The following is a 27,993-nucleotide window of genomic DNA, read 5'->3' as shown; positions in this document are numbered from 1 at the left end:
GGGAAGCCAGTTCCTTGTACCCTGACACGTCTGTGGCTCTGAGCACCAGGACCATGAGCTGTGCCACCTCAAATCTGGCTGGGTGGCCAATTTCAGTCTTGATCAGGAAAAAAGGAAAACCGAAGAGTGGCAAGAGATGAGAACTAGCCCGTTAGAGCTGCAGAAGACCCCACGTGGAAAGCTGGCCATTAGCTTGGATGTGTCTGCCTCAGGTCAGCCTGCCTCACAGAGAGAGGAAAGCAAGGGGCCTGCTGGAGAAAGGACAGGGGTTGGGTAGGTCTGTGTGTGTGTATGTGTGTGTGTGTGCCTCTGTGCATGTGTGCCTCTGTGTGTGTGTGTATGAATATATCAAGTCTCACTATAGGCAGATTTTTAAAAATATATTGTAGTAACATATACAAAACATAAAACTCACCATTTTAATCACGCGGAGTGCATAGTTCTGTGGCATTTAGAGCATTCACCCTGTGGGCTGCCATTACCACTATCTATCACACCTACATGAGACTCACACCGGTGGAGTAGAATACTCATCCCATGTTCCTCCCTCCACCTCCCTCCCTCCCTCCCTCCCTTCCTTGTGACTCTAGGAACCTCATCAAAGCAGAATACTTGAGCATTTGCCTTTTGGTAATTGGCTTATCTTGCTTCATATAATGTCTTAAAGATTCATTATTGTTGGAGCTCATCCCAAGATTTCCTAACTTTCCAAGGCAAAGGTTGGACAGTATATATAATAATGTTTATAGTAATATATAACAGGTAAAGTTTACATCATCAAGTACAGTGCACAGAATAAACCAGCATAAACACCAGCAGCAGAGATCCAGCCATTTCAAGCCATTTCAGGATGAGGTAGGTGAGGACAGCGTTCAGTGCGTTTCCATCTTCAGCCAGAAGAAAGTACTTGGGACTCACTACAGGAAGAAACATTAAAAACAAAAAACAAACAAACAAAAAAAAAACTACATAGACCATTACCCATCATGCTTTGCTTCTCCATCCCTCCACCAATGGATACGGGTGGCTTTTGCCTTTAGCTCTCATGAATGCTGCAGCTATGGACACAGTCGAACACACGTGTGCTGAAGTCTCTGCTATGACAGTTTCCACAGACCTGAGAGGACCTTAATTGGCACACTGGGGCCTTGAGGGCAAATGCCTCAACCTGAGGATTTTGTACAGCTTTTCATGGAGCTGTTCCCCCCTACTCCCTCTTGTTTTAAACCTGTTAATGCCCTGGCCCCTTCCCCAGCAGGCTGAGTCCCATCACCCTATGACGCCCCCTAGTGGGCAGCTGAAGCCACATCTACAGGTTCCTCTTTCTCATGGCAGCTCTACAAAAGATTCTCTCTTTACAAGTGTCATGGCTTCCTGTCCCTCAGTAGAGGACACAGATGTATGACTCAAACCCACATAAATGAGCACATATCTTGGAGTCTTAATGACCTTCAAAATTAGAAAGAATTTAACTGGAGAGTATGGGAACCTCTCTACTGGAGACAAACTTCAAAGGTTATGGTTACCCAAACATTTCTAAACAATGTGTTGAACAGACAAGATTCAAACTGTGGCTTAATTTCCTGAAAAGAATTCCTGACAAGCTTGTTTAGTCCAAAGCTCTTCCAAAGCCGGATATCTCTGAGGGCTAGAGGGAAGAGAAAGATAAGTGATTCCAATATGTATGTGGCTTTGGCACTAATTTCTTTGTTATCTTTGAGAAGGAAAAGAAGCCGGTTCAGAATTCCTGGGTCATCATGCCCCAAGCTAAGCCCTTAAGATTCAGTGGATGCCCCAGATGACTTTATTTATCCTAAGTTTTAAAAGGTTATCAAGGAGTCTTATGGGCAAGCCTTTTATTTGGTTTGGGAGAATATCAGTTTTATGTGGGAATAAAACCAAACAAACAACAGAGGAACTGTTCTAGGCTCTTAGGAGTTTGCAATCGTGGTCCTTCGGGCTTAGGAGATGGGACTTTGGCCCCTGCTGGGGAGTTGCTTCTGTCTGCAAAGACCACCTGGTGCTGCCCTCACAGGGCCCAATGCATGGCTTTGGGAAGGAAAGGTTCTACTTTTTCTTAAAGGTTCGTGTGTGTGTGTGTGTGTGTGTGTGTGTGTGTGTGCTCATGCACCATCTGTGTCTATCTGTGAAGGCCTGAGGGAGGCATCATACCCCCCCGGAGCTGGAGTTATAGGTGTGTGTATCTGTCTGTCTGTCTGTCTGTCTGTCTGTCTGTCTGTCTGTGTGTGTTTGTGCATGTGCATGCATGTGTGCTCATGTGCCATCATGTGTGAGCTGCTCACCATGAGTGCCGGCAACTGAACTCTGATCCTCCGGACGAACAGCACAGGCTCCCCACTGCTGATCCGTCTCTCTGGCCCAGAAGAGTCTTTTTCAAATTTCTCCTCTGGAGGAGTCCGCTCTCCTTCCTAAGAACTTTCATGATTTCTACCTTCCAGTGATTCTCAACCTTCCTAATTCTGTGACCATTTAATTCAGTTCCTCATTATGCTTGGTGACCTCTAACCATAACATCATTTCCTTGCTATTTTGTAACTGTAATTTTGCTACTGTTATGCATTGTAATGTAAATATCTGATACAAAAAATATCTAATATGTGACCACCAAAGGCTTTCTACACAAGAAAATGTGAAATCAGCCACTTCCTCGGAACTACAGCTGTAGGGATGGAGACTTTTCATTGGCCATGTTGTTTGGTTGAGCTTTAAAACTGGGGCCAAGCATCGCATGACATGAGTGATCTCAAACCATCCCAGAACAGGTGAGGAAGGTGCGGTCATTTCATCATTCCCCTTCCAGAGGTAAGGAAATGGAACATTCAGATAGCTGGGTTTTCAAGGGCCCCTGACTAGTTGGCCCTTTAGAATTGCTTTCTTTTGTACATTGCTTTTGTACAGTGTGTCAAATCTGAACAACAACAAAATGAAGCTAAGTGACATGTGACAGCCTCATTTATCCACCTTCTTCACTGTTCCCCTTATTTTGCCTGTCAACCTGCCTGTCCACCCACTCTCCCTGGGCAGGCCTAGGTAGCTCAGGGCTCAGAGTGGGTAGTGCTTCCAATCTGAGTACTGGCGGGTATCATACTTGCCTCAGGACCACCTGGGAGCCTGTGTCAACTGTATTAACACAGCATCTTGGTTTTGTTCCACTACACACAGATTCTCTATTGTTCATGCATGGCCAATGGAGACTGAGGTTTCTGTTGTTCCTCAAACAACTCCTCCCTACCTTTGGCTTTTACAAGCTCTGGTTAGCTAAGTACCACGGGCTCCCACTTCTTACTTCTTACTCCAGGGGAGTAATGAGAGTGGTCACCATGAGAGACCAACATGAAGGACCTGAGGTAACTTGAGCATCAGCCCATACATTGGACATACCTGTCTAGAATCACAGAAGCATCTTCTTAGGGCCTCAGAACTTCTACCTTTAGCTGCAGATGTGGCAGGTCTGGAGGACTCTCTGGTCCAGCCAGCAGTGCTGGAGTTGGTCTGGCCTTTATGCTCCTCAGAACACTGACTCTGAGCCCACAAGTACTTCTCTAAACAGAGAGGGAGACAGTGCTGAGAAGAAGTCAGGGGAGATGGCTCAGTCGCTAAAGTGTTTGCCTTGCAAGCATGAGGACCAGAGTTTGATCCCAGATCTCACATAAAAAGCTATGAGACACATGAACCCACTGGCCAGGCAGCCAGTGGTGGGTCCCAGGCCAGTAAGAGGCCCTGTCTAATAAAATAAAAGAGGTGGGAAACCTCTAAAGAATGATGCCTACAGTTGCCCTCTGACCTCTACATGTACCTCTACATGTACACTGGCACCTGCATACACATGAACAAATGCACACACAAAAGGGAAGAAATAAGAGGAGCGGCTTTTTCCAGTTCTCTTCAAATACCACTTAGAGGAATGAGGGGAAGAAGCAACTTCAGTTGACCTAAGACATGCAGGACAGATGGTTCCAAAGAGCTACAGAAAGTAAAATCTGCCAGTCCATAGGACGTCAGATGTCATGATGCCTCAACCAGCTGTAAGGAGGCCAGACCTCTTCTGAGTACTTCACCCAGTGAAAGGACAAAGGGACTGATGATGCTGGTTTGATTGTCATACAGATTTGGGCCCTGTGTGTTCTATACATTGTTCAGACACTGTAGGTCATTGCAGGACCTGCAGGCTCTGACAAAGTTCTCTGGACCACTCTGAGTGTCCTGTGACTGTCACTGGTGGACAGACTAGAGGGGGAGGAGAGAGAAACACCCCTGAAGTAGCTCAAGGCCCCTTTCCTCCTGACAACTTCTCAAGTGCTCACCTGCTTCTGGACCATGGTGAGGGGAAGGTCAGCTTGTCTGGCAGCCTTTGATGTGAAGTTGTTTGGATCTATCTATGTGGCAAGGGTCTGGCCAGGTCACTACTACAGGACATTCTACAGCCTCAGGACTTTGGGACCCCTTGTGTCTTAAACTCAGTTCTGACCTTCCTTTCTTCAAGAAATTGGTGTTATCAAGTGGGCTCTAGCTGCTTAATTTCTTTGTGTTGTGGTGTGTGTGTGTGTGTGTGTGTATGTGTGTGTGTGAACCTTTTCAGTCTGTATAATTCTACTTGTAGATGGGTTTTCAGGGCTGACCAATCAGCATACTCTTCCCTGGGAAAGTCTATTCTCCCGTTCTCAGTGATGTTTAGTTGCCTGTAGTTCTTTGTGTAATGCTAGGGCCTCTTGGGCTTCCTCCCAGCCATGTTATCATGCCCATTGGTGTCATCTTCACTCAGTTCTTTTAGGCAGACAATTGGTGAGCTTCGGTAAGTGTAGCTTCTGATATGCCTACGAGACACAATCTTAGAGCAAACTCTGTTCCTCGGGTTCTTACAATCCGTCCAATCCCTCTTCTGCAATGATCCCTGAGCCTCAGGTGCAAGAGTTGAGTTATAGATGCTGTCAGTTGGGACTGGACTCCACAACTCTACATTTTGATTGGTTGTGGTTTTCTGAGGTTTTGGTCTATTGCAAGAAGTTTCCTTGATAAAGGACGATAAAGGACACTTACCTGTGGTGTAAGGACAAATACATAGAATGTGGTTAGGGATTGTGTTGGTTTTGAACACTGCTGATTGTAGGTTCTCCCCCAAGATCCACAACTTGGCCAGTCTTAGGTAGCTGGCTAGATTCCCAGTACCTGGCAATGTTTTCCTCTTGATGAGAGGATCTTAAGTCAATTTAGAGATCCATTGGTTATACCAGATGGCTTACTTTCTTTTCAGCATGGTCTCCTTGGTCTGTGTTTAGAGATGCATTTGTGGCCTCAGATTCAGTGTTTGGAGCAGACCAACTCCAGCACTCCTGGCTGGACAGTTCTCCAGGCCCTACCACACCTGCAGCCAAAGGCAAGATTTCTGGGGCCCTAGGAAGACACCTTCTATGATTTCAGACAGATGTGTCTAACTGATGCTTAATTTGCTCCAGTTCCTTCTTGCTGGGCACTTACAGCAGCAACTTCTGGTACTGTTTCCACACATGGCCCATGCCACAACATCAGAGAGCTCAGGGCCTCATGTTTATGAGACAGGCACTTCACTGATCCATCTTTCTAGTTCCTTCTTATCTGCCTCTAACCCCCTCTGACACAGTGCTGCTCCACCCACTCTGCCACAGTGGCACTCAGCTACTACTATGGGCAAAGTTGCCAGGTTGGGATGGAGCAAAGTTAAAAAAGCTGTACCACCTTGGGGAAGGGGCTCATGAGATGGTAAAGTCCTTGTTGGCCAAGTTACTTTTTTTTAAAATTATTTATTTATTTATTTACTTATTATATGTAAGTATACTGCAGCTGTCTTCATACACACCAGAAGAGGGAGTCAGATTTCGTTACGGATGGTTTTGAGCCACCATGTGGTTGCTGGGATTTGAACTCTGGACCTTCGGAAGAGCAGTCGGGTGCTCTTACCCACTGAGCCATCTCACCAGCCCTGGCCAAGTTACTTTATGTCATAAGATCTGCAAGACAACGGGTACAACCAGCTTCCCTGCCTGTCCATCACCCTTGTCAGTGTCTGACGTGGTGACCATCTGAGGAAGAATCACAGAGCACAGAGTGGGGTGAGAAGGCTTTTCTCACATGCTGCTTTTCTGGCCACAGCCTCTGGCTATTGCACCAAGTGCTTCCTCCTTGGCCATTGTTTCATGCTGTGTATACCTGGTGTCAGTCTTCCAAATTTAGGCTATAGAGAGTCACCCAAGCAAATTCCAATTCCTTCTCTCCAATCCCTGCTCGTAAGTTCTATCTGTTTATCTCTGAATCAACCACAATGTATGTCCATGTCCAAAGCCTAAGTCAAGATCTCACCCCACAATTTTGATCTGTTTCAGTTTCTGGGGCGGTGTCCATTTCTCTCCCTTTTGATGTGACTCTGAAACAGCAATTATCATCTTGTTTCAGATTCATTCAAGTGCTGGTAGCTTCTTTCTTCCCATCCTCTCCATCCTCATGACCCACACTAGTCTTGTGTCAGACTGTCTCTTTCTCTGACTTCTGCTGCTGTCAATCTATAGGAAACCCTCTTCCAGATCCTCTGGGTGGGCCTGCTGCCATTATGCTGGGTGTGCCTGGTCAACCCATCTATTAGTCTTGCCAAGTTTGGTCTCACCTCTGTTGCTGTAGGTTTTTGCTTCCATCAAAACTATTCTCTTACACTAACCTCATCCATTCAGTACAACACACACACACACACACACACACACACACACGCCCCCCCCCCATGCCCCAGAGTAATGGTGTTATAAAGGACTCACTACCCTAGGCCCTTTTCTTGCTTCATCTACTCAATGTGAATCCTGATTCATAGAAGCCTTGCCTTACATCTGATCCTCAACAAAGGGGCTCCATTCTGTAAACACCACGGTTCCTGTGAAGGACTACAGCAAATCACAGCAGAACATCTCTGGCCACAGTCAGGTTTGCTTTGGGCAGATTCATTGGTTCACCTTTAGTCTCTCTTAACCAGAACCTAGACAGAGATTCCAAGAATTGGGAGTGAGGGGTGTGCAGATCCTAAGTGTGATCCTGTTCCCTGAAAACTCCACTTGGAGGCTGATTCCAGCTCAGTGGGCAAAAGTGCTTGTCATTTAAGTCTGATGGCCTGACTTTGATCCCACAGGCCTATGGGGAAGGGAAAAACCAACTCCACCAAGTGGTCCTCAGACCTCCACCTGTAATCTGGCATGTGCATTCCTGCCCCCACACCACACATGCATGCATACACACAACAACAACAACAGCAGACATAAAAATTTCAAGCCTTTTAAGCATTAGCATCTGCTCAGGGCCTACTGGGGATGCAGGATCAGAAGCTCCCACCAGACTGGGTACCTTTGATGAGACTGCCCACTTGGCACATGCATATTGACGCGTGCAAAGGTTTGTTGTAGAGGAATAAGCATCATAGCTCCCCTGTCTTCTCTGTGGCACAGCCACTTGCCCTCTCTGGGTGTTGCATGCTCATTTACAAAAAAAAAAAAAAAAAAAAATCACCTGCCCCCTCTTGTGAATGAGTTGAGACTTTAGATGTTTCTAACATGTTCAAGTCTATAATACTTGTGTTGTTCCTCAAATTTGGGGGACCTGTTCTTAGGAACAGATAAGTCCTAACATCATCTAAAAGGCAGTGGCTGATGGCTCAGAATAAGTTACAAAATAACCAAAAAAGCTCCTCTGGGGTGTAGGAATGGAAACTGGGCTGGAAATGGTCCCTGCTTTAAGTGCAGGGCAGATTAGGCAATTCTTGGAAATGTTCCTTCAAGAGCCTGGGCTTCCCTGTCCCACTATGGTGCCTCCCATCCCCCATGCAGCATTTGGTTTGCTCTTGGTGGTGGGTCTCCTGAAGGGTATGAGGCAAGAGTGAGCAGAGGGGAGGGAGTCACTGAAGTTACACGCTGGTGCACTTTTCATCCTTGATATTGAACTTGAGGTCACCTCCACAGGAAATACAGGGATCCACATCATTTTGGTTCTTATAAACAGCTTTTCTAGCTCATCTTTTTAATCTGGAGCCTACTGGGAGAAGGAAGTGAGAACTACAAACACCTAATCAGGATGCCATCAGCGGTGTTTAAGCGTTGATGCTGCTCGCTAATGAGTGTTCAGAGCACTCTCCCTTGAGGCTTGTGGTCCAAGGAATCAGCATCCGGACCAGGGCTGGTGTGACCCTGGGACCAGCAGGTGAATGGACAGAGGACAGTGTGCAATGTTACATTTTGGCCTTGTGCGTGACATTATGTTTTTAATATTTTGTGTACAAATAGAATTGTTAGCGTTGTCATTTCTAGTATTTACATTAGAAAAACTATTTAGATACTTGATCATTTAACTGGCATTTTGAATCATGACACTTGCTATTGTAATAAATTTGACTTTTAACACTGAAAAAAAAATTCAATAAGTAAAGGCTGGACACTGAGAGCAGAGAGTGTCCGTAAGCTCTAGACAACAGTGCAGTCCCACGAACAGCTGCAGACATATCTCATCAGCTCCTCGGCCTTTGAGTTTATTCCCTCCGGTGAGTGAGTGAAGCTACTGGGAAATAAATGCCCAGCAGCAGGAACCTGATGCTGAGCTCAGGGCTCGTGAGTCCACCTAACAGATTCCTTTGCGGTTTCTTCCTGAAACCTCAGGCTTCACATCTGCCTGTGGTTTATGTGCCACAGAAAACTGTAAACACACACGTTTTAAGTAGTGTCAGAGCACACGTTTGTTTGTTTAACCTTAATGTATTCTATACCCTCAGACGTCTGCTCAGTCACATAAGAACAACCCCCTCCTCCGCCACAACTCCCAGTTAAGAAGAAAAGACAAAAAATTAGGCTCAGTGGGACAGACTCACAAACACAAACAGTCCCAAGGTGTACACAATATAAATGCTTTATTGCTAGCACAAGGTTTCTTTTGAAGTAAATTAAAGGGCATAAATCTTCATTTTCACATTCTATGCTGTGGGTTGAAGGGAGCTAGCTGGTTAATTGTGTGTTCACATGGGTGCACTGCAGGAAGAACAGAGAGCCTGCCGGAAGGACTCAAAGCCACTGTCAGGGCTCTGTCAGTAACAGTATGGAGAGCTTGCTTAAAAACATCGTGGACAGGCAGGTTATAAATAGAAAACTGAAAACTGGTTTGGTTAGAAAGCAGAAAACTATTAAATAGAGAAGGCGATAGATACATGACCATATTCTACACCTAGGTTATGTTTGGCATTTTTAAATAAATGGTATTCACCCAGGTTAGAGACTGGCTTCAATTTGGCAGCTCAGCAGAGAAGGGAAGGAAGCCAGTGCTGCCCACACCAAGTGGGGTTCATTGGAAGGCAGAGGGAAGGGTGGGGTTGGAGGGAAGGAGAATCAGGCTTGCTTCACACCTTCCCCTCTGCAGGCTGAAGCTCACTTGTTGTGAGGCAAGAGTGGTGAATGGACGAGGGGACCATGGGGTATGACTGAGGAGGCCGGGAGAAACGTGGCAGTCTTGGCACACCGGGGCTCTGCAACAGAGAAGGGAATCATCAGGCCGGCCCACACTTTCCAAACACATGGACAGCAGATTTCAGGCAGGTGACCTAGGCATAGTGGGCCAGGACAGCCATAGCACTAAACCAGCAGCTGCTGGCCCAGTGGGGACAAGGATGCAGAAGAGGCTGTGGTCCTGACTCCAGCAATCACTCACTTCTCAAGACATGTCAGCCAGCCTTGGAAACAGGCAGTTTTGCAAGGTCTCTGGCATCACCAGCTTGCTGAGCCTACCTGAGCAATTTTAGTTGGTCCTAAGATGAACTTTGGAAAATATCTCACTCATCAATGAAAACAAGGGCTGTGGTTCTTTCTTTATTCTAGAATAATCAAGAATTTTACACACACACAGAGAGAGAGAGAGAGAGAGAGAGAGAGAGAGAGAGAGAGAGAGAAAGAGAGAGAGAGGAGGGGAGGGGAGGGGAGAGGAGAGGAGAGGAGAGGAGGGAATGGAAGGGAATGGAAAGGAGGAAGAGGGAGAGGGAGGGGGGAAGGGTGGGAGGAAGGAAGACTCGGGGAGGGAGAGACTCTGACTCTAAACCATGCAGTAAGTTCAGGAGCTGTAAACTACACGTGCTAACCTGTGACCTCCATCACTGTCTAAGCCAGCACCTCTCAACTTCCTAATGTGGCGACCCTTTAATGCACGCAGTTCCTCATACAGATTCTTTAGTGTAGTTGTAGAGACCCCTACCTAACTATAAAAGTATTTTTGTGCCAGGCGGTGGTGGCACACACCTTTAATCCCAGCACTTGGGAGGCAGAGGCAGGTGGATTTCTGAGTTTGAGGCCAGCCTGGTCTACAAAATGAGTTCCAGGACAGCCAGGGCTACACAGAGAAACCCTGTCTCGAAAAAACAAAAAAACAAAAAAGTATTTTTGTTACTAGTTCATAACTGTAATTTTGCTACTTTTATGAATATCAATGTAAATATCTGTGTTTTCCAATGGTCTTAGGTGACCCGTATGAAAGGGTCATTTGATACCTCCCCTACTAATTGTGGGTCATGACCCACAGGTTGAGAACCACTGATCTACACACACACACCCCACATACACACACCAAACTGCAGCAAGCTCAGAAGCTGGAATAACACAAGATAACCTCCATCTTCCTCATCCACATCTTTTTGCTGTGTTATTTATGGAAGTCAGAAAAGGACTATACTACATCCCCACCTCTTAGAACATCTGCAGTGTACCAGCTCCTGGCATTTTTAGTCTGCCCTGGCTCTAACTAAAACCATTTCATGTTTTGCTTTGAAGAAATGGATAACATGAAATGGTAATTTGGCTGCAAAACCTTGGAAAATTGTTCCCGGCCCAAACATCTGCCCTAAATGAGCTCAGCTGAGGTCTCCCTGGAAGAGGGAGGAGTGAGGAGTGGGCAGAAACTGGAAGGAGGAACATGAAGACAGCGCCAAGACAACCTTTCCTCTAGGAAAGCTCTCTGTGACAAAGGCATCAATTGCTGAAGCTCTCTCACTCCATCCCACGCTCCTCACAGCAACACTGGCTGTGCCAAGTGCTCCCCTACTTCCGCCATGTCCCCAGTATTTGGTATCATGAAGGCGACTCCTTCCAGAGTGTCTCTAAACCCTGCCATGCTGGCCTGGGTCAAGGTGCTGTGATCTGCCTGCTCTGTCATCAAGTCAACATTTAGAGAAGGGCTGGGCTCAACTCTGTACTCCTCAGAGCTGGGCTCTACAGGGAAAGCAGGGGGTCAGCAGTGCCTTCACCTTCAGCCTCAGCCTCTTAGGAGTTCTTCTGGGGGATCTTCACCGTCACGGTCTTTACTTCTGAATACTCCCGTAAGCCAAACTCACCCCTGAAACAAATAATGAGCAGAGTCAGACATTAATGTCCCAGGGGATTGTGCCAGAGCTGTGGTGGCACCCTTGAAAGGGTGAAGCTGTCAGCTCTGAGCAGAAGGTCATGGGGCTCTGTGCACAAACTCTTAGTGGACAAACAGCAAAGCCCTCCTCAGAGCAGAGAGCTGCCCTCTCATGGGCAAGTGCCCTTCCTTAAAGGCCCCCTTGTTTTCAGAGCACATTGCAGAAAGGAAGAGAGTCCTTGGTACTCTGAGAGTCAGGCCTGGGCTTAGCCAAGGCAGGATGGCTCACAGCTGAGCACCATGGAAGTGAAAAAAAACCAGACCCAAGGCCTGCCAACACCTGGGCCACAGTTCCACCTTCTGGGAGTGCTGGTCCCCCAGGACCACTCTGCAGACACCTGCTCCAGCCTCTGTAGACTTCCCATGTCCTCACCCTGTGCTGATAGCCTGCCTAGAGGCCTGGTCTCTGCCTCTCAGAGCAAAGTCTTAGAATCCTTACCAGTTTGCAAAATTCAGTTTCTCACTCCTTCCACTTCCTAAATGGGGATGGGCAGGATAGCCAAAGGCCTACTGTATGAGAAAAGAAACCAGCAGCACCACCTTCAATACGGTCCTGACAACTACTCCCTACTATGGCCTCATAAAGCTGATAGGAAGATTTAAGAAATAACTGAGGAGACCATTAGACCTTAGAGTCTCCTTTGTTACTTCCCCTTTGGGATTGTGGCTGGCGGCAGGTCAAGGGTTGTCAGGAAGCTTTTACTGAGAAGTCACTGCTGGGCTCGGGCAAGCAAAGCCAAGTAACCTGCTGCCCAAGTACCTTGCAGGTGAGTGCGGCTCAGAGGAAGGGTCTGCTAGGGTCACTTCTGCCACGGCACTTCTGTCCCTATGGAGCTGAGCTCACTCATCTGACTTTCCGACCTCCCTAAAACTGTGAGCTGGCCACACTTCCTAGCACATTAAGGACACAGAGGGAGAGGAGGTGGTGAGAGGGTGGAAGAAGACTTTTGCTCTACAGCTCCTTTGTCAGTTCTACCCCGTGGCCACTGTCTCTGTCAGAAGGAGGACCACTCAGAATTGTGTCTGTATGTGAAAGGCGAGTGAGAACGCTGTCTTCTGCACCAGTGGGCCACAGAAGACACAGTTCCTACAGCTGGCTTGTACGAATAATACCTAGAGCAGTGGCCCATCCTTTTCCTTTTGGGCTCCCATGGCCCTACCCACAGCTCCAACAGCATTGCCAGTAGCTCTTCTGGGTACCACACCCAAGTTGACAAGGGCCTCCTGGGATACAAGAGTCAACAAAGCAAACTCTGCAAGCACACCATCACTGTCCGGGCCGTTGGAGATGAGTAAACTGGGTCTCATTAGCCATATCCTCACTAGCTCTACCCAAGCCCTGGGTGTCTATCACCAGCTCACTCTAGAGTTCCCTGGATTTTTTCCTGTCCTAAGGCAATTTGGAATGTGTCTCATCAGGACATTTTGTGCTTCCTGGTGGCAGTGATTTCCTTATGCACGCACTTGCGCACATCCTGAAGCAGACTTTCTTGGAGATTATGGTTGCTGAGCTGTGAGAAGTACTGGGGAAGGGTCTATAAGATAAACGTATCAGTCACTATGGCTGCATTTAACTGTGCCCACTGTCTCCCACTGTGTTTGTATGTGTGAAACCATGGGTAGCCTTACTAGTTGGAGGGTCCTTGCCCATTCTCTGGCAGGGATATAGATACACAGACTGGTTAGAGGCAAAGGAGGTGTCTCAAATCTATAGTCAAAGGGCTACCATGGGCCCAGGGTATCAAAGAGGGCTGGTAAGATGTCTCAGAGTGGTGGAACAGGGGCACCATGGGGCAGAAACAGAATCCTGGCGTCAATGGACAGAGAAACAGTGGCTCTTCTAAGCTGGATGAAGGGTCCACTAGGCTATCCCTGTCCTCTTGGTGCCCAGTCACCTCCCCTGTGGCAGTTCCTGAGCCCCAGCATTCATACATATATAGTTATAATCCAAGGACCATGACTACACTGTGGGGTTTTGACCCTCCCCACACCAAAAGTTTCTGTTTCTGTACATCTGGGGAAGGATGAAGGGCAGAGCTGGTCATTCTGCCCACTCTTTGAGAAGACTGTTCAAGGGACTCTAAACTATTTGAAGTTTAGATTCTTTGGCAACATCACCATATTAATCTAGGGTCTTTCTCTCAAATCTTTTCACTCCAGTTAATGTCTGTGGCACTTCTAGATGCATAGTTAACAAGGAAGAACCTCACTGCTCAAGAGCCAGGTCCTTCCTTGAGTACCTCCACCCGTGTGCCCACTGTTGTCACTGCACACTGCCACAGGGCACAGAGATCCCGAGAAGCTCCCAGTCTGCTTCTCAGCAGAATAGGTCAGTCACTGAGATAAAGAAACAGGGCATACCCAGAGATAAAGAGGAGATGCTAGATTTTTAGCGGCACCCAGCAAACCATTTTAGGAATCCTTGGATTTCTGTTTAGGGTGTATTTCCTTGTGCTTCTACTGGGCTTGGTATAACAATTTTCTGAATGAGGTCCCCACACCAGCTGCACCAGCATCATTCCAGAAACTTATTAGAACATGAAGATCCCAGGCTCTGGCCCAGAGCTACTCAACTAGTCTCTGAGAGTGGGTCCTAAGATGAGCGTATTTCACAATCCCAACCCCTTAGATCACAGATGACTTCTGATCACATGCATGCTGTGTGTGTGTGTGTGTGTGCGCGCACATGTGTGTGACTTGAGAAGCTTGACTGCACAGCAGCTCTACACTATTCTCACTCTTGCAGTCCTAATCCTTTCTGTCTAGGATGTTACTGTTTATAGTTCTCTCTCCATCCCTTTAGTTCAGCATGACTTTGGAGCTTATATTTCCCTGCCTTTCACACACAGACTGAAATGAGGCAGGAACAGAAGGACAGACAATGGATGGAAGCTTTTGGGCAGGCAGCACTGATGAGTACCCTTCTAACCTCTGACCTGGGCACAAGGGGGAGGGCATATCAGATAACCCGTAGTGGGCAGCCCTCATGCAGCTCCAGGGAGAAACTGAGGCTAGACAGTCAGCCTTCCTTGGAGCTTGTTTCTGGAAGATTCCTTCTCTGCACCACGTTGGTGTGGGCGTGGAGACTCTGGGATGTGAAACAAAGAAGCCTTCCCAAATGGGAAGGTTAAGTGGGTTTTCTGGAGCCCATCACACTAGATGGAAGGCAGAGCAGGGTCTTTTATTTAAACTATTTCCAGTACTCATTAAAACAGAGAAAACATGTTTTGGGAGCAAGTGGAGACCGAGAATGAGGTTATTTACATTGCGGCATCTTAAACTGTGGCCAGGAGGAGTTTGTACAGTGAACAGGGTCAGGAAACGGTTGGTAACAGTGAGGGGTTTCTGAATCCTCAGTGGTCAAATTGTAACTCAAACTCAAATCCGTAAGATATCTGGGCATTCCAGGATTTGCTTGCCCGTGCCCCATCTGTGGCTTCGTGTGTACTTGCTTGGTCTGAACACATAGCACACACTTGGTACCATGCATGCCATCCTGCTATCTACCAGCTCAGCATCTCAGCTGAGGTTCAGACTGCTGGCATGAGGCCAGGGTTGTGCTTTGAACCACGTGCATACTGGGTATACAAGGTTCCTTATAAAAACATATTTTTTATGGAAAATAAAGGCTTTTAATATTTCCTCTCCCCTTCCTCAGCCTGTGAGTGGCAAGTAAGTACATCATTAGAACGCATTGTTAGAATGCTTGATTTTAAAAATTGCTATTGGAGTTTGATAAACATTTATCAAATAAATTTTGGCTTTGGACTGGGATAGAATTTCCAGTAATTTCTGAGACAGCCCTAAACATGTTCCTGCTAGGAGGCAGTCCACATCTCTGTGGGTCAGTGCTCTCAGCTCTGAAAAGTGTTGAAGATGCTCTTTGTCCTATAGCATCAAATATCCAGCAAACTTAGTTCTTTATATAAAAATAAACAAGCATGTCTATCTCATTAATATGCAAAGTTTCATCTTTTAACAAATAGTATAATTATATAGATTCCAAATAATTATTTTATAAGAAATTTCTTTATGATTGATTATCAGAAAATATTTGGATTATATGCCTATTTAGCATACCTACATACTGAAAGTTTCAAAAGTTTCTGAGGCAAAAGGGCTCACAAATAGAAAAAAGGTTGCGAAACCTTGACTCAGTGCAATCAGTCTCATCAGAGAGGACCATCCATCATTATTTTGTAACTGCAGGGGGAGGGCCATACCACCACCATGTCTCTATGGAGAGAGAAGCTGCTCTTCAGGATTCCTTGACCATTGTTATATATGGTTTGTTATATACGGTTTGACAGAGCCAAACTGTGCCTCCAAACAACTTCCTAGCAAAGGAACATTTCTTCTGGGAAGAGACCAGATTCACATATCACCAAAAATCCCAATCCGTCAGGGCCTGCTTCTGATGAGGGACGGGATAGCACGGGACTGGACCCCATTACCCGCAGGCCAGTTATTACAAGTTTATTTTATACTGGTGATTCACCATGTTAATGATCTGTAGCAAAACACTGAATGAGCACAGTGTTCTGAGACCAGTGACTGTCCCAATAACACTTCAGAGAGACTGGGGAGGAAAGCCACAGCGGCAGGAAATGAGAGAGCGAGAGGAGTGCAGTCTCAGGAGTGCGGGCAGAGTTAGGGCCATGTGTGAGAAGAGGTCCTGTGTGCAGGAAGGCTTTAGGCAGCAGACAGAATAGAAGCTCCTGTGAGAACGAGGTTCCAGGTGGGTTACAGCGCTGGCTGGAAGACAAGTGTGGAGAGCAAGGCCAGGTGCACGGGAGCGTAGAAGAGCTGGCACCATGGCTGGGAGGGAGGAAGTTACATGCCCCTTAAGCAACTTAAGAAGAGCCATCCTCCTCGCAGCCCCCTCTCTGATCACCATTGGCTGCTTCTCTCTCTGAAGGCTTTCCAGGCACCGCTAGTACATGTTATCTACTTAATCCTAACATACCAAAAAGCACCACTCCTAGGGAGGTGCTGTAACTATTTTCATCTTTCATCTGTAGAGAAGGACATCAAGACTGAGGAAGACTGAAAGTTACAGAGCTAGGAAGCAGAAGTGCCAAGATTTGCATCTAAGCAACATGATTTCACAAACTACTCTTAGCCTCGGAGCTGATCCATGCAGACAGCTCCCTGCTGAGAGGCTAGAAGACACCAGCTGCAGTCTGTGATGTCTGTGGATCCCCCTTCATATTTAATGGGGTCCCTGCACATCCCACAGACAGCTTCCTATCTTTACCAGTGTGCTTCTGCTCGTGCTCCACCTCCACTACCTTGCTTTGCCCTCCAAGCTCAAAAGAACATTCTCTCTCTGATCAGCTTCTCCCCTCCTTAAAAGGCCAATCCAAAGCCCCATGCAAGACCACGGTGAACACTGCCCAGACTTTCACAACAATGTCCCTCATTCCTGAGCTTCTCCTTCCCATCAGCATCTTTCCTGGGGCCCCTCTGATCCCTGCAATGTTGTACATTTCATTTATCCAACAGCGGTCTAAGAGCCCTAATTAATGTGCTGCAGTCCCCGCAGGCCCAGCCCAGTGCTTTGCTGGTTAGTAGATTGTGAGTCAACCCCTTGCTTTTAGAAAGTCATTCAGTAATAGTGGAAGGAAGGGGTCTGGGTAATGTTCCTTCTTGTAAGCCACAGGATTCAGAAAATAGAGCCGCTCCTTTCAAACGGAGACACAGCTGGACTTTCAAATGAGGGTGTCAGATGAGGGAGCCCCTGGCCACTACTCATTCAATGGATGTCATTCAAAACCAATCAATTTATATTGAAGTCTGCACTGAGTCTCTGGTCTAGTTTACTTCTGCTATGTTTCTACAGGTCATCAGCATCTCACAGGTCATCAGCATCTCACAGGTCATCAGCATCTCGGGGCAACTCTGTTAGCTTTGAAGCCTGTTCAGAAGAATCTCTGTTCTGGGTCCCTAGGCCTCCATGGCTGGCTATCATAAGTCATTATCTATCTAAAACCTCTGAGGCTTAGAATTGAAAGTCAGACCTGACACATCCTAGCTGTGAGATGGGATAAGTCTTGAGCGCTCTACTCCTGAGCTCTTTAGCACGTTAAGGGAAGTTCATCTATACCACTGCAAAAATCAAATAGGATAATGTGAGGAAAGAAGTTAGCACAAAGCCAGATAAACAACAGCTACTTAGCTGAAGGCAGCTGCTGAGGTCCAGCTATTTGTGTTACCCTAAAATGTGTATGTTGGAACCTACTGCACGATGTGATAGCATTAACAAGTGGGCCAGACCATTGGGAACTGATTAAGTCATGAGGGCTCCACCCTAACAAATGGGATCAGAGCCCTGCTAGGATAGGTTCCAGCATACTTCCTTTCCTCTGAACTTCACGAGGACATGGTAAGTGCCATCTGTGAGAAATGAGCCCTTCCTAGACACCAAATCTACCAGCACCTTGACCTTGGACATAGTTCCCAGAACCATGAGCAGTAAGTTCCTAATGTTTACACTGCCAGAAGGTGGTTGTGTTGTAGCGGTCCAAGTGACTTAAGTAACACCCGCTACTGTTAATACAGAACTCTTCTATTCATCTTCTCCACTGGGCTCTGCCAAGACAACTATATGCTAGGCACCTTAGCCTTCAAAACTCTGATATCTCCTCAGGTTCCAAGCAATTTCCCTGGAAGACCTTGAGATGTGTTCAATTTATATCTACAGCAACTCCCCTCTCCCCAGACCCATGTTCTAATCCCACAGTCCCAACTTTAGAGGATCTATAGGGATGAGCAGGTGGTACAAACAAATGACCCGGATGGGCACAAAAGGAATGGCAGCCAGGAGTTAGCCCCTTGTAGGCATTGGAGTCATGGGAGTCTGACAAGCGTGGAGCTCAGAGCTCTAGCGACCTTGTTCTGGAGGATGAATGTAACACCATCCCGGCTTTACAGAAACCCTTTAGAGTACCAACCCGAGGTTTCTGAAGCTGTAATGACACCGTGAAATGTTCCTGCAGCAAGACCTGGGCCCTGGCGAGGCAGCTGCTGAGTGCCAGCCCCGAACACTGCAATAGTGTGCTCCTGGGGTGGGGTCTTCTCTGCTCTCACCAGACAACATGGAGCTTGTCCTCCATCTTACAAGATGAATCCTGGATCTATTCTCTGTCTACTGTGAGCGTGAGGGAGCTGCGTCTTGCTCACTTTAGTACCAAGTGATAATCAGCTTATATGAGTTTATGTTCAGTAAAATGTTAGATTAAGCTGGGTATGGTAGCTCACACCTCTAATCTCAGCACTCAGAAGGCAGAGGCAGGAGGATTACTGTAAGTTTGAGGTCAGCTGATACTACAAAGTTCCAGGTCTTTCTAAGCTGCAGAATGAGACCCTGCCTCAACAGCATAAACAAAGCTTGTGAGTGGAGGTATGGAGGTGATGTACACTGTTTTGTCCGCACTCTCTGTGTTGACACAACCCATCAATGTAGACACCAGAATCTCTGACACTTACATTTCTCTCCCATTTCCAGACATCTTGAACCCCCCAAAGGGGCTCTGCGCATTTAAGGCATTGTAACAATTGATCCTAAAAGAAGAAAATAGTACTGTTAATAGGAATCTCACCTCATAGAAATAACCCAACTGTTGTATTTCTTTGAGAAACTTTTTTTTCAAAGTGAAGAATTCATAATATTTGATTTTTCTGGCCTTGTTAATGAGAACTTTCTCAGATTGAGGTCTGGCTGCCTTCTGTTTTCCCCATCTTTGCAGAGGACCCTTCTCTGTTACCCTGGCTCCTGAGAATTGTAACCCACTGTCACAGTTTTCATGTCGTTTGTCCCTTGAGGGCTAATGTGTTGACAGCTTTGTCCCCAGAGTAGTGATGCTGGAGAAAGGTGGAACCTGGTGAGGGTTCCTTACTCCCTGGGGAGCTGCCCTAGAAGCCAGGGAAGTTCCTACAAGAGGAAACTGCTCTAAGAACAAGCCCCGCTCCTGAATCTTGCTCTCAGGCTTCAGTCTGGCCGTGTGGCCTCTTCTTCCACCACCATCTGCCATAAGGTAACATGGCCAAGAAAGGCCCTGCAAGAGTCTGACCATGCTCACTGGACTCACTGCCTCTCCTCTCTTTGAAATACGGTTAGGTTAGTATTTAGTGACTGTACTGAAGTGTGAGCACAGGCTTCCTTACATCCATGACCAGTGGCTATAAGTCTTACCAAACTGTCCCAGCTTGCATTGCAGAGGATACCATGAGAGCCTTGTTGATGTCATTAGTGAAGACGGCAGCCACAAGTCCAAAGTCTGAGTTATTGGCTCTTTCGATAACTTCATCCATAGTCTTAAACCTCAGAATCTCTTGAACAGGACCAAAGATCTGCAACAAATAGTGTATGTAAAACGTAAAACGGAAAGATGAAAAGTCGTTAAGCTTGATTACACCCAAACGCTCTGGAAACCCCGGGAAAGGTGTGGCTTTCCTAAGAACGCCCGCAATCCCTCACCTCCTCCTTGGCAATCCGCATGTCATCAGTGACGTTGGAGAACACGGTGGGCTCAATGAAGAAGCCCTTCCTTCCCAGTCCTTTGCCTCCGCACTCCAGCTTGGCGCCCTCAGCCACACCGCTCTGGATGAGCTCCAGGACCTTGTTGTATTGTTTCTTATCGATCTGCAGGGGAAATTGACATTCTCATGAACCCCTTTGTGTGATTTTCTTCCCCAAAGGTCACTGCATCCAGCCAGATCATATGAAATTGATACTATCTACTACATTTTGAAGAAAGAAAAGGTGGAAAGTTTATGTGGTTGCACTTTACAGAGGAGGAATCCAAAGAACTCTGATGTCTGCCTAACTTGAAATACCAGGTCAAGACTTTCAAACGTATCAGAATGCTAGAGGCCTGGCTTAATGATCACTCACAGTGTCTATAAAGGATACTTATACTTCTTTATATAGTCTTATAAAGGACACACCTATCCAGATGAACAATTAAGCAAGCCATATATTAACATTAAAAAGACAAAAACAGTGACTTACACACAGCCTCTCTCAGTAGCACTGCCTTAAGTCACTATTGGGTTTATCTTTAGAGGCATTCCTGTTTTGTCTTTAGAGAAGTGAATTAAATTTCCTAAGGGCAAGATTCCTGGTTGGAAACAGAAGCCAACACTGAAGTTGCCGTTCAGTCATTATGGTGAATGATGTAAGAAACTCTATTCACCCAGGTTTTCTTAGCGAGAGCATCAATCTTCTCACCAGAGGTCCCCAGACTGAGATGTGGTTTCCTTTGCTAGAAAGCCCATGCTCAGTGATTCACATGAGAGCTGGTTCCTACAAAACCCTGCAAATTCTGGCCCTGCCTAGATTAAAACCACAGGTCTGGGAACCTATCCTGATGGCTATAGATAGCCCAACATGCTCCAATGTGCAGCTCCTGGCTGCTCGGGAGGTGCATTTGTGATGTCTCCACTGTACTATGGGTACAACACAGTCGGAGTAAGAGAAGTCAGCCAACTCTCCATTCCTGTGTGCTACAGACTACTGAAGACAGCAGAGAGATCTGTGGGCAGTTGGCTGGGAGGAAAAAAGTCTGAGAGGGAGATGTCCACCTGTCTGCCTTCCTGACCAGAGCATCTGACAAGTGGCTAGGAGGCCGGGGGTGGGGCTACATTATTAAGATCTACCCTGCTATGCCCAGAGAGATCTTCCTGCTTAATCACCCCCTTCAAGTTTAAAATATATCTTATGTAATTCTGAGGCCATAGTTCTTTGGAGGCTATGTTTAATAATATAAATATAATGCACCCCAGTGCCTACATTTTCAACTATGAAGATAAGAAGGCTGTTGAAAGTGGAAGAGGTTGTTTTCGCTGGGTCCTATTAGCACAAAGTGTACTAGCCAGCTCAGATTACATTATACAAGGGTAATCCCTTTGATTTCTTACCTGAGGACCCTGCTCAGTTGTGGGATCAAAGGGGCTCCCCACAATGCGCCTCTTGGCCCTTTCCACACTTCTTTTCACAAATTCCTCATAGATGGATTCTTCCACAAAGATGCGAGACCCTGCAGTGCAGCACTGGCCTTGGTTGAAGAACACACCCTGGTGAGCCTGCTCCACAGCGTAGTCCACTACAAGAGGAAGCATCCGTGTCCTCAACACAGCCTTGCCTGTGGCCTGGCCTGCCTAGGGAGCCACCTTCCTCACCACTCCAAAGACCCGAATGTGAGGCCCTGCTCATCACAGCCTATGCCAGTGAGTAGCCCTGGGCTGAGAACACAATCCAATGGTGTTGAACCAAACAATACTTGCTATGCGAACCTGAACAACCTCACGCCACTGAGCCTCTTTCTTGTTTCTGCAAACACAGAAGGACCAGCCCTCATCACTTATAACAGAAAATTTAAATTTCACTATACAAAAGACCCAGGATGATAACTGAATCTTCCTTGTGATCAAGAAATGCAATAGAGATGAGCAGAGCCACCAGAGTGACTCTTAGCATGCATGAATGTCAGGGCTTCCAAACCTTTCCAGCTTTAAGGAAAATCAGAAATCAGAGCTTTAATATTGCCTTTTAAGCTTAGGATAGTGATTGGAAAAGTAAACATATATTCTATACATTTGGCCAGTGGACTACCCAAAATGTATAGAATAGGACTTGTTGTCAACTGGATCTTGCAAGTTTACTTATAATTTTGGTGATTAAACTATAACAGCAGTGATTATTTGCAGGTACTACATCTCCTCTAAATATGGAATTGTTCAACAGCAGTGTGATAATTCTTTCCCCCTGCTTTCTGATGTCTTACAGTTCTGGATAATATTGATCAATCTGTGGGCTGGTTGCTAGATGACCGACTGGATCACTAGTGTGACAGCAGACTGCCTACTCCTCAAGAAGAAGAGGTGCAAGACCTCTGACTTTTTTGAGATTTATTTTTTAATTATGTGTGGGTGTTTCTGTCTGCATGCAGGTACACTGAAGCCTGAGCTACAGACAGTTGTGAGCCACCTGACATAGATGCTAAGAAGGGAACTCAGGGCCACTGAAGAGCAGCACATGCTATCTCTCTACCCCAAGATCTCTAATCTTCATAGGAGGCTAAAGGCAAACTCAGCAAACCCCAAGGTGGGACATGGTCCAGCCAGTCCAACTTCTTTCTCCTAAGCTCTCCCGGTGAGAACTGAGGAAGAGTGCTGCTGGAAACGCGTGAGGCAGAAAAGGAGTCAATGAAGGGTTTGGGAATTTCATTCTGGAGAGGTTTTCAAGATAAGAGCACAGACTAGGAGGTATCCTTCTGGGAGTGTTTCCTAGGTTATCAATCTGTGTTTCTGTAAGGTTTGTCCCACCCAAAGTTCCAGGAGCAAGGGGAAAGAGCTAGCATGGATAAGAAGAGGAACTGGCATTGGTTTGGGAAAATGTAGCCAGTACACTGGAAGCGGTGTTTAGTTGACTGATAACTCACCAGCCACTAGACCCAGTTGAGAAGTTTCAGATCTCTTGAATCCAGGCAAAGACTATTTGAGGTGCCAGAGTCATAGAATATTGCTCTTTCCAATACATATTAATGGCCAAACATTCACTTTTCTACCCCTTCTACAACATCAAAGTGGAAATGGCCCTAAACTGTTCAGTGGTTGGCTAGGTGTTCTTTCTCCCATATTAAATGGTTTTCTCCTCAGAGTATTGGGATGCCCTTTACTTCAAAGATACCACTCTGCATAGTCTGTGTAGAGAAGACACACAGAAGAGGAAGGTGAAGGGTGGCATCCTAGGACATGGGTGAGATCTGTGGGCCACTTACAGTCAGCATCTGCAAAAATAATATTAGGGCTCTTCCCTCCAAGTTCCAGGGTCACTCTCTTCAGGTTACTTCTTCCAGCTGCTTCTTGAATAAGCTTTCCAACCTGAAAGAAGGGAAGGCAAAGAGGGCTGACACACCCTGGACTGCTGCAGTCAGAGTCAGAGCCAGCTCCAGGAACAACAGGACATGCTAAAGGCAAAAGAATCCCAAGGGATAACTGTTATGGTCAACTTGGGAGGACAAAGCATAGGTAGCTGAGCACAGTTGAAGGCCACGCTGAAGAGCAGGGGAAGAAAGCTTTCCTCTCATCATGGAAGACATGGGCTAGAAGGTTTTGTTAGAGACAAATGGTAAGCAACACATCACTAAAGATTTTTCCATCACATTATGGCTTTTTCCTTGGAACTCTAGCTTCTAGGGGTAAAAGGCCAAGTGACCCCACCTGAAAGCCACCATACCAAAAGCAAAAGCAAAATTACCTTTGCCTCTGTGATACTGCAAATGCTTATTTATCTAGAATTCTAGTGACCAAGAGGCAGTTAAAACAAACAAACAAACAAACAAACAAAAAAACGCTTGACACTAAGTAGATACCAGTCAATGATGAGACTGAATGTGCGAATGGAAACAGGGATGTGCTGCTTAGAGGCTCTGCTCAAGAGAGAACATGCTGCCCCAGGGGCAGAGCGTGCTTTCAGAAGACCACTCAGGGTCTGCCTAAGCAGGGCTGACACTCTCTGGGGATGGCCTACTCCCACTCACTGATAGCAGCAGGAGTATAAAGGCCCTGTCCAGCACAGAGACCTCTCTCCAGTGCCATACGTGCCCCACCATACCCAGTGTGGGTGGCTAAGCTGTCAAGTTTGTGCTGTGAGTCATCTTCCCTTTGGCAGAGGTCCCGGATGGATCCCTGTGCATAAACTAAACCTCAGTGATGGCCTCAGAGAATTCACCTGCAAAACAGGGTATCACACTGGAGAGCACAGGTCACTTCATGGAAAACGCTGAGCTGTCATGTAGCCTATACAGCAGTTTGGGCCTGTGCTGAGAAATGTCACTTGTATAGAGTTCTACTGTTTAAAAAAAACTTTTAGAAAGCTTTGGCTTCTTTACTGAGACTTTGCAGCAGGATAATGAATTCTTAGGCAGTGGAGAGGCATAGTAAAGAGAAAAGGCTTCCAGCTAGACTACCTGGAGTTTTCATTGCCTTTATACTCAACTGTGGGATTTTGAGAAATTTAGTCAGCTTTCTGAGCTTTGGTTTCCTCCTCTGTAAATGGAGATAAAAATACAATGTGTGTTAGATTTTAGATGTGCCGAGATACAGTAACATAACACAGATGACTCTTAGAACCCAGTCTAGCACATTGAAGTGCCCATATATCCTAACTATGTACAGGGCTGAGGAGCAAGGAGGGCCTGTTCTTCCAACTTTAATGCAGACATAGCCAGGTGGCTGCAAGAGTAGGAACCACCAGACTTTCCAATGCAGGTCTCCCCAGATGCACCTCTGAGGAGTCCCTGAAGACTTGGCCACTTGTGACTGCTTATGAGGAAGTTCAACCTGCTTCCTCATAAGAGGGTCTCCACACTCTTTGTAATTGATGTGGGCACATTCTACAGTCTTGGGAGATAGATAACCGAATTGTTACATTTGTTGTTTTCAGAGAAGGGATATCTCTTTCAGGGAAGGGAATCAGTTTCTTGATTTGCACAAATATGTTTCTCATCAAGGTGTAGAAAATGCTAAAATCAGGTCCCGAATATTAATGAACCAGCTTTGTTTTACTAGCCAAGGTTGTCCTTTGCTGTCCTTCTAGCTTAGATCTCTTCTATCTCTACACAAATAAGGAAGATGGGCTTAGTAAACATCATGCTTCCAGACAAGCAAGCATGTTTTCTCTCTCCTCTGAGAAGAAAACACACAGACACAAAGCAGTCTCTGGCCCTTTGGTGGGATGGACAACAGTGTGAGGTAGAAATGGTGACTAGAACCTGAGACACCAGGAACAGCAAGAAACCTATCTATGGGCAATTCATGAACTAGCCACTCTAGACTCCATGCCAGCACCTCTGAGGAGTCCCTAAAGACTTGGCCATCTGTGCCTGCTTCCTCTTGTGAGGAATTTCAATGTGCTTGGGTCTTCAATCTAAATTCATGAAAGATAAATAACTGAATTGTTACAGAAGACAGTTACTGGAATTCATGAACGTGCCATTTATGGCGTGAGTCTAGGGCAGACATTTACATGTCCTAACTCATGTATGCTGCCCACAAACCCCCTGCAGGATGTATTATCTCATTCTAGAGAACAACAGATTTAAGAATTAGAAACTAGTGAACATTAATTACCAGGTTATGTAGCTGGTTAGTGACAGGTTGACTGTAGGTCCAAGCCTGAGGGCTCATCCAAACCTCTCTCTTCTGTCCTTTGTTTTGCCTCCTTTTCTATGTCACCAAAGGATGCCGTGAGTACAGATTCTCCTCTGTCCTATATGGATTAAGTGCTAACTCATGGAGCAAAGGGGAGCTCATTCAGTGTGTCTGGTGTGGGGCATGCTGGCCCACAAAGTACTGTGCACGGGAGGTACTATGTCCCATGAGCGCCCATGAGACGTTATGCCTGATCTTTCCTTCTACAGAGACCCAGAGGAGACTGAGAAGGAGAAGCAGGCTGCTGCTGAAAGGCTGTGACAAAGGAGGAATTTCAGGAAGAAGAGACTGCTCAGCCTGAGGTGTCCGATTGGTCTGGGGGTGTGCAGGTGACCTCTGTGTCCATCCAGCAGTTCCCCACGGAAGACTGGAGTGCACAGCCAGTCACTGAGGGCTGGCCAGCACAGCAGCTCCCACAGCGCAGGCCACTGAGTGGGTTGGAGCCACCACTGAATGGTCCTGAGCTCCTCTGCAGACACCTGAGCAGAGGGGAAAAGGTGGGAGGAAAATAAAGTTCCTAAAAGCTGGAAAAAAAAGTGCAGTGTGCAATGTGTGTCACAAACCAGCAAATCTTACCACTCTACCACAAGCTGATGGGGAGGGAAAAGAGCAGATCCTGAATCTAAGAAAGGAGCTGCACCAAGGAGAAGCCATGGATTTTACACTGAGCAAGATGTTGAATAAGGGCATGCCCAGGGACAGTAAAGAAAGCACCAGCCCCACTGGCACTGCTTTTCTTTAAGCTTCACACCCTGACATTCATCAGGGACGAATGGACCATCGGGCTGTTTTGTGAGGTGTCAGGTTTTGCCATTAGGTACACTGTGCAGTGATTATTTTCATGGCGACGGTTACTATACAGTCCATGTTCATCAGCGAATATTTTTTCCTGTGCCAGCCTTCCCTTAGAAACCAAGATTATTTATGATAAATACTGCAGGGCAAATGTGAGATGAATAATGCCTTCCCTCTTTGTCTGTAGACAAAGCTCAAGAGAGACGGATTTGGTAGCAATGAGAGGAGCGCTTCCATCTGGAGTGGTCTCAGAACATAACAATTCTAAAAATCCTGCTCCCAGACCTCCAGCATCCGGCACCTTCTCAGAGTTCTCCTCCCTGCCAGGGGCAAGGCTGGCTTAGTCCCTCGCCAACAAGGAACTTGCAGCTAGAAAGACTCCCATGTAAACCTAGAAGGTATTCAACAAGTGTGGCTGGTTCTGCAGTGCACTTTGAAAAAGCTGGGTCTAATTTAATACTAGACTCAAATAGGTTCTAATTTGATACTAGATCCAAATAGATTAAAGCATAGAGGTACTTTAACATTTAGAGTTCTTCACTAAAACCAACCCAGTCAGGCTACTCTGATCTTCACCTGTGAAACAGGGCAAGGATGCAAAAGTCTTCATTAATTGTACAGTTAGGCATTATATGCCTACCCATGACATTTAGTTTAAAGGCCAAATTCTCTTTCACAAATAATACTGCCAACTCATGAAACTTCCCTGGATTGGAGAGATGTTAAGTGACCCCAAAGAGGAAGTGGTCCTTATTACCCTCACCACAAAGGGAAAACAATCAATGCAACCCCAATGAAGGGGAAAGTGGTATGATTAAACTCCAGAAAGAACCTGTGCTAATCTGTCTGCAAGCCATGCGAACCAAGCTAAAGCATTACATATGCAATTCCTTGGGAAGGTGTCAGACCAAACCTACAGGATTAGAAAGTCTAGGAAAGAGTGATTGAAGGCATAAGACAAATATCCCTGAGGTTGACTACCATTTCTTAGTGGGGGGGGGGGGCAGTTTGGGTGTGGTTCTCCATTCTATATACTCTTTCCTACATGTCCAGAAGGTAGGAAGTGCATGGTGGATAAGGGAGTCTTAAGGGTCAAGATAATGGGCAAACTGTACGAAAGCCATTCATTCCCATTTGAAAGAAATAGGCAATGTGCAGATGAAAAGAGAAAACTCCGAGTTTGGGAAACAAAGTCTTGTATATGGTAATAATAGAAATCATAAGACCCTGGCTTCAGGCCACCATCGTTTGCGATGTGAAAAGGTTCTGCAGCACCCTCCTACCACTCCCATCCCACATGGAATGACATGCCTGGCTGAGTACAACGGGACGTAGGTCTGTGGAGTAGTTTGGTTCCTAAGGATCAGAAGTCATAGGCTTCTGATGGCCCACACTTTCAAAGCCAGCACTCAAGAAGCAGAGGCACTCTGTGTTTAAAAGCAGTCTGGTCCATATAGCTAGTTCTGGACCAGCCAGAGTTACAAAGTGAGACTGTCTTAAAGGAAGGGGAGGGGAGGGGAGGGGAGG

The 27,993-nt window shown here is 46.4% G+C and overlaps 1 protein-coding gene across 1 annotated transcript in view; it reads right to left on the bottom strand.

The window, feature by feature from the left end:
- Window positions 1-8,907: 8,907 nt before the first annotated feature.
- Aldh1a2 (aldehyde dehydrogenase 1 family member A2) overlaps window positions 8,908-27,993 on the bottom strand; it is a 79,888-nt gene continuing 60,802 nt past the window's right edge. The window contains exons 8-14 of the mRNA XM_021171467.2: window positions 23,238-23,340; window positions 21,376-21,560; window positions 19,934-20,098; window positions 19,649-19,806; window positions 18,943-19,017; window positions 11,300-11,388; window positions 8,908-9,535 (exon numbers count right to left, since the gene is read on the bottom strand). Of these exons, the coding sequence (XP_021027126.1) occupies window positions 11,316-11,388; window positions 18,943-19,017; window positions 19,649-19,806; window positions 19,934-20,098; window positions 21,376-21,560; window positions 23,238-23,340 (759 nt within the window). The 3' untranslated portion in view covers window positions 8,908-9,535; window positions 11,300-11,315. The remainder of the gene's footprint in view (window positions 9,536-11,299; window positions 11,389-18,942; window positions 19,018-19,648; window positions 19,807-19,933; window positions 20,099-21,375; window positions 21,561-23,237; window positions 23,341-27,993) is intronic.

This window comes from Mus caroli, chromosome 9 (assembly GCF_900094665.2).
Source record: "Mus caroli chromosome 9, CAROLI_EIJ_v1.1, whole genome shotgun sequence".
NCBI lineage: Eukaryota > Metazoa > Chordata > Mammalia > Rodentia > Muridae > Mus > Mus caroli.
Note: the sequence above shows the minus strand (reverse complement) of the source record. Positions and strands in the feature narration are given on the sequence as shown.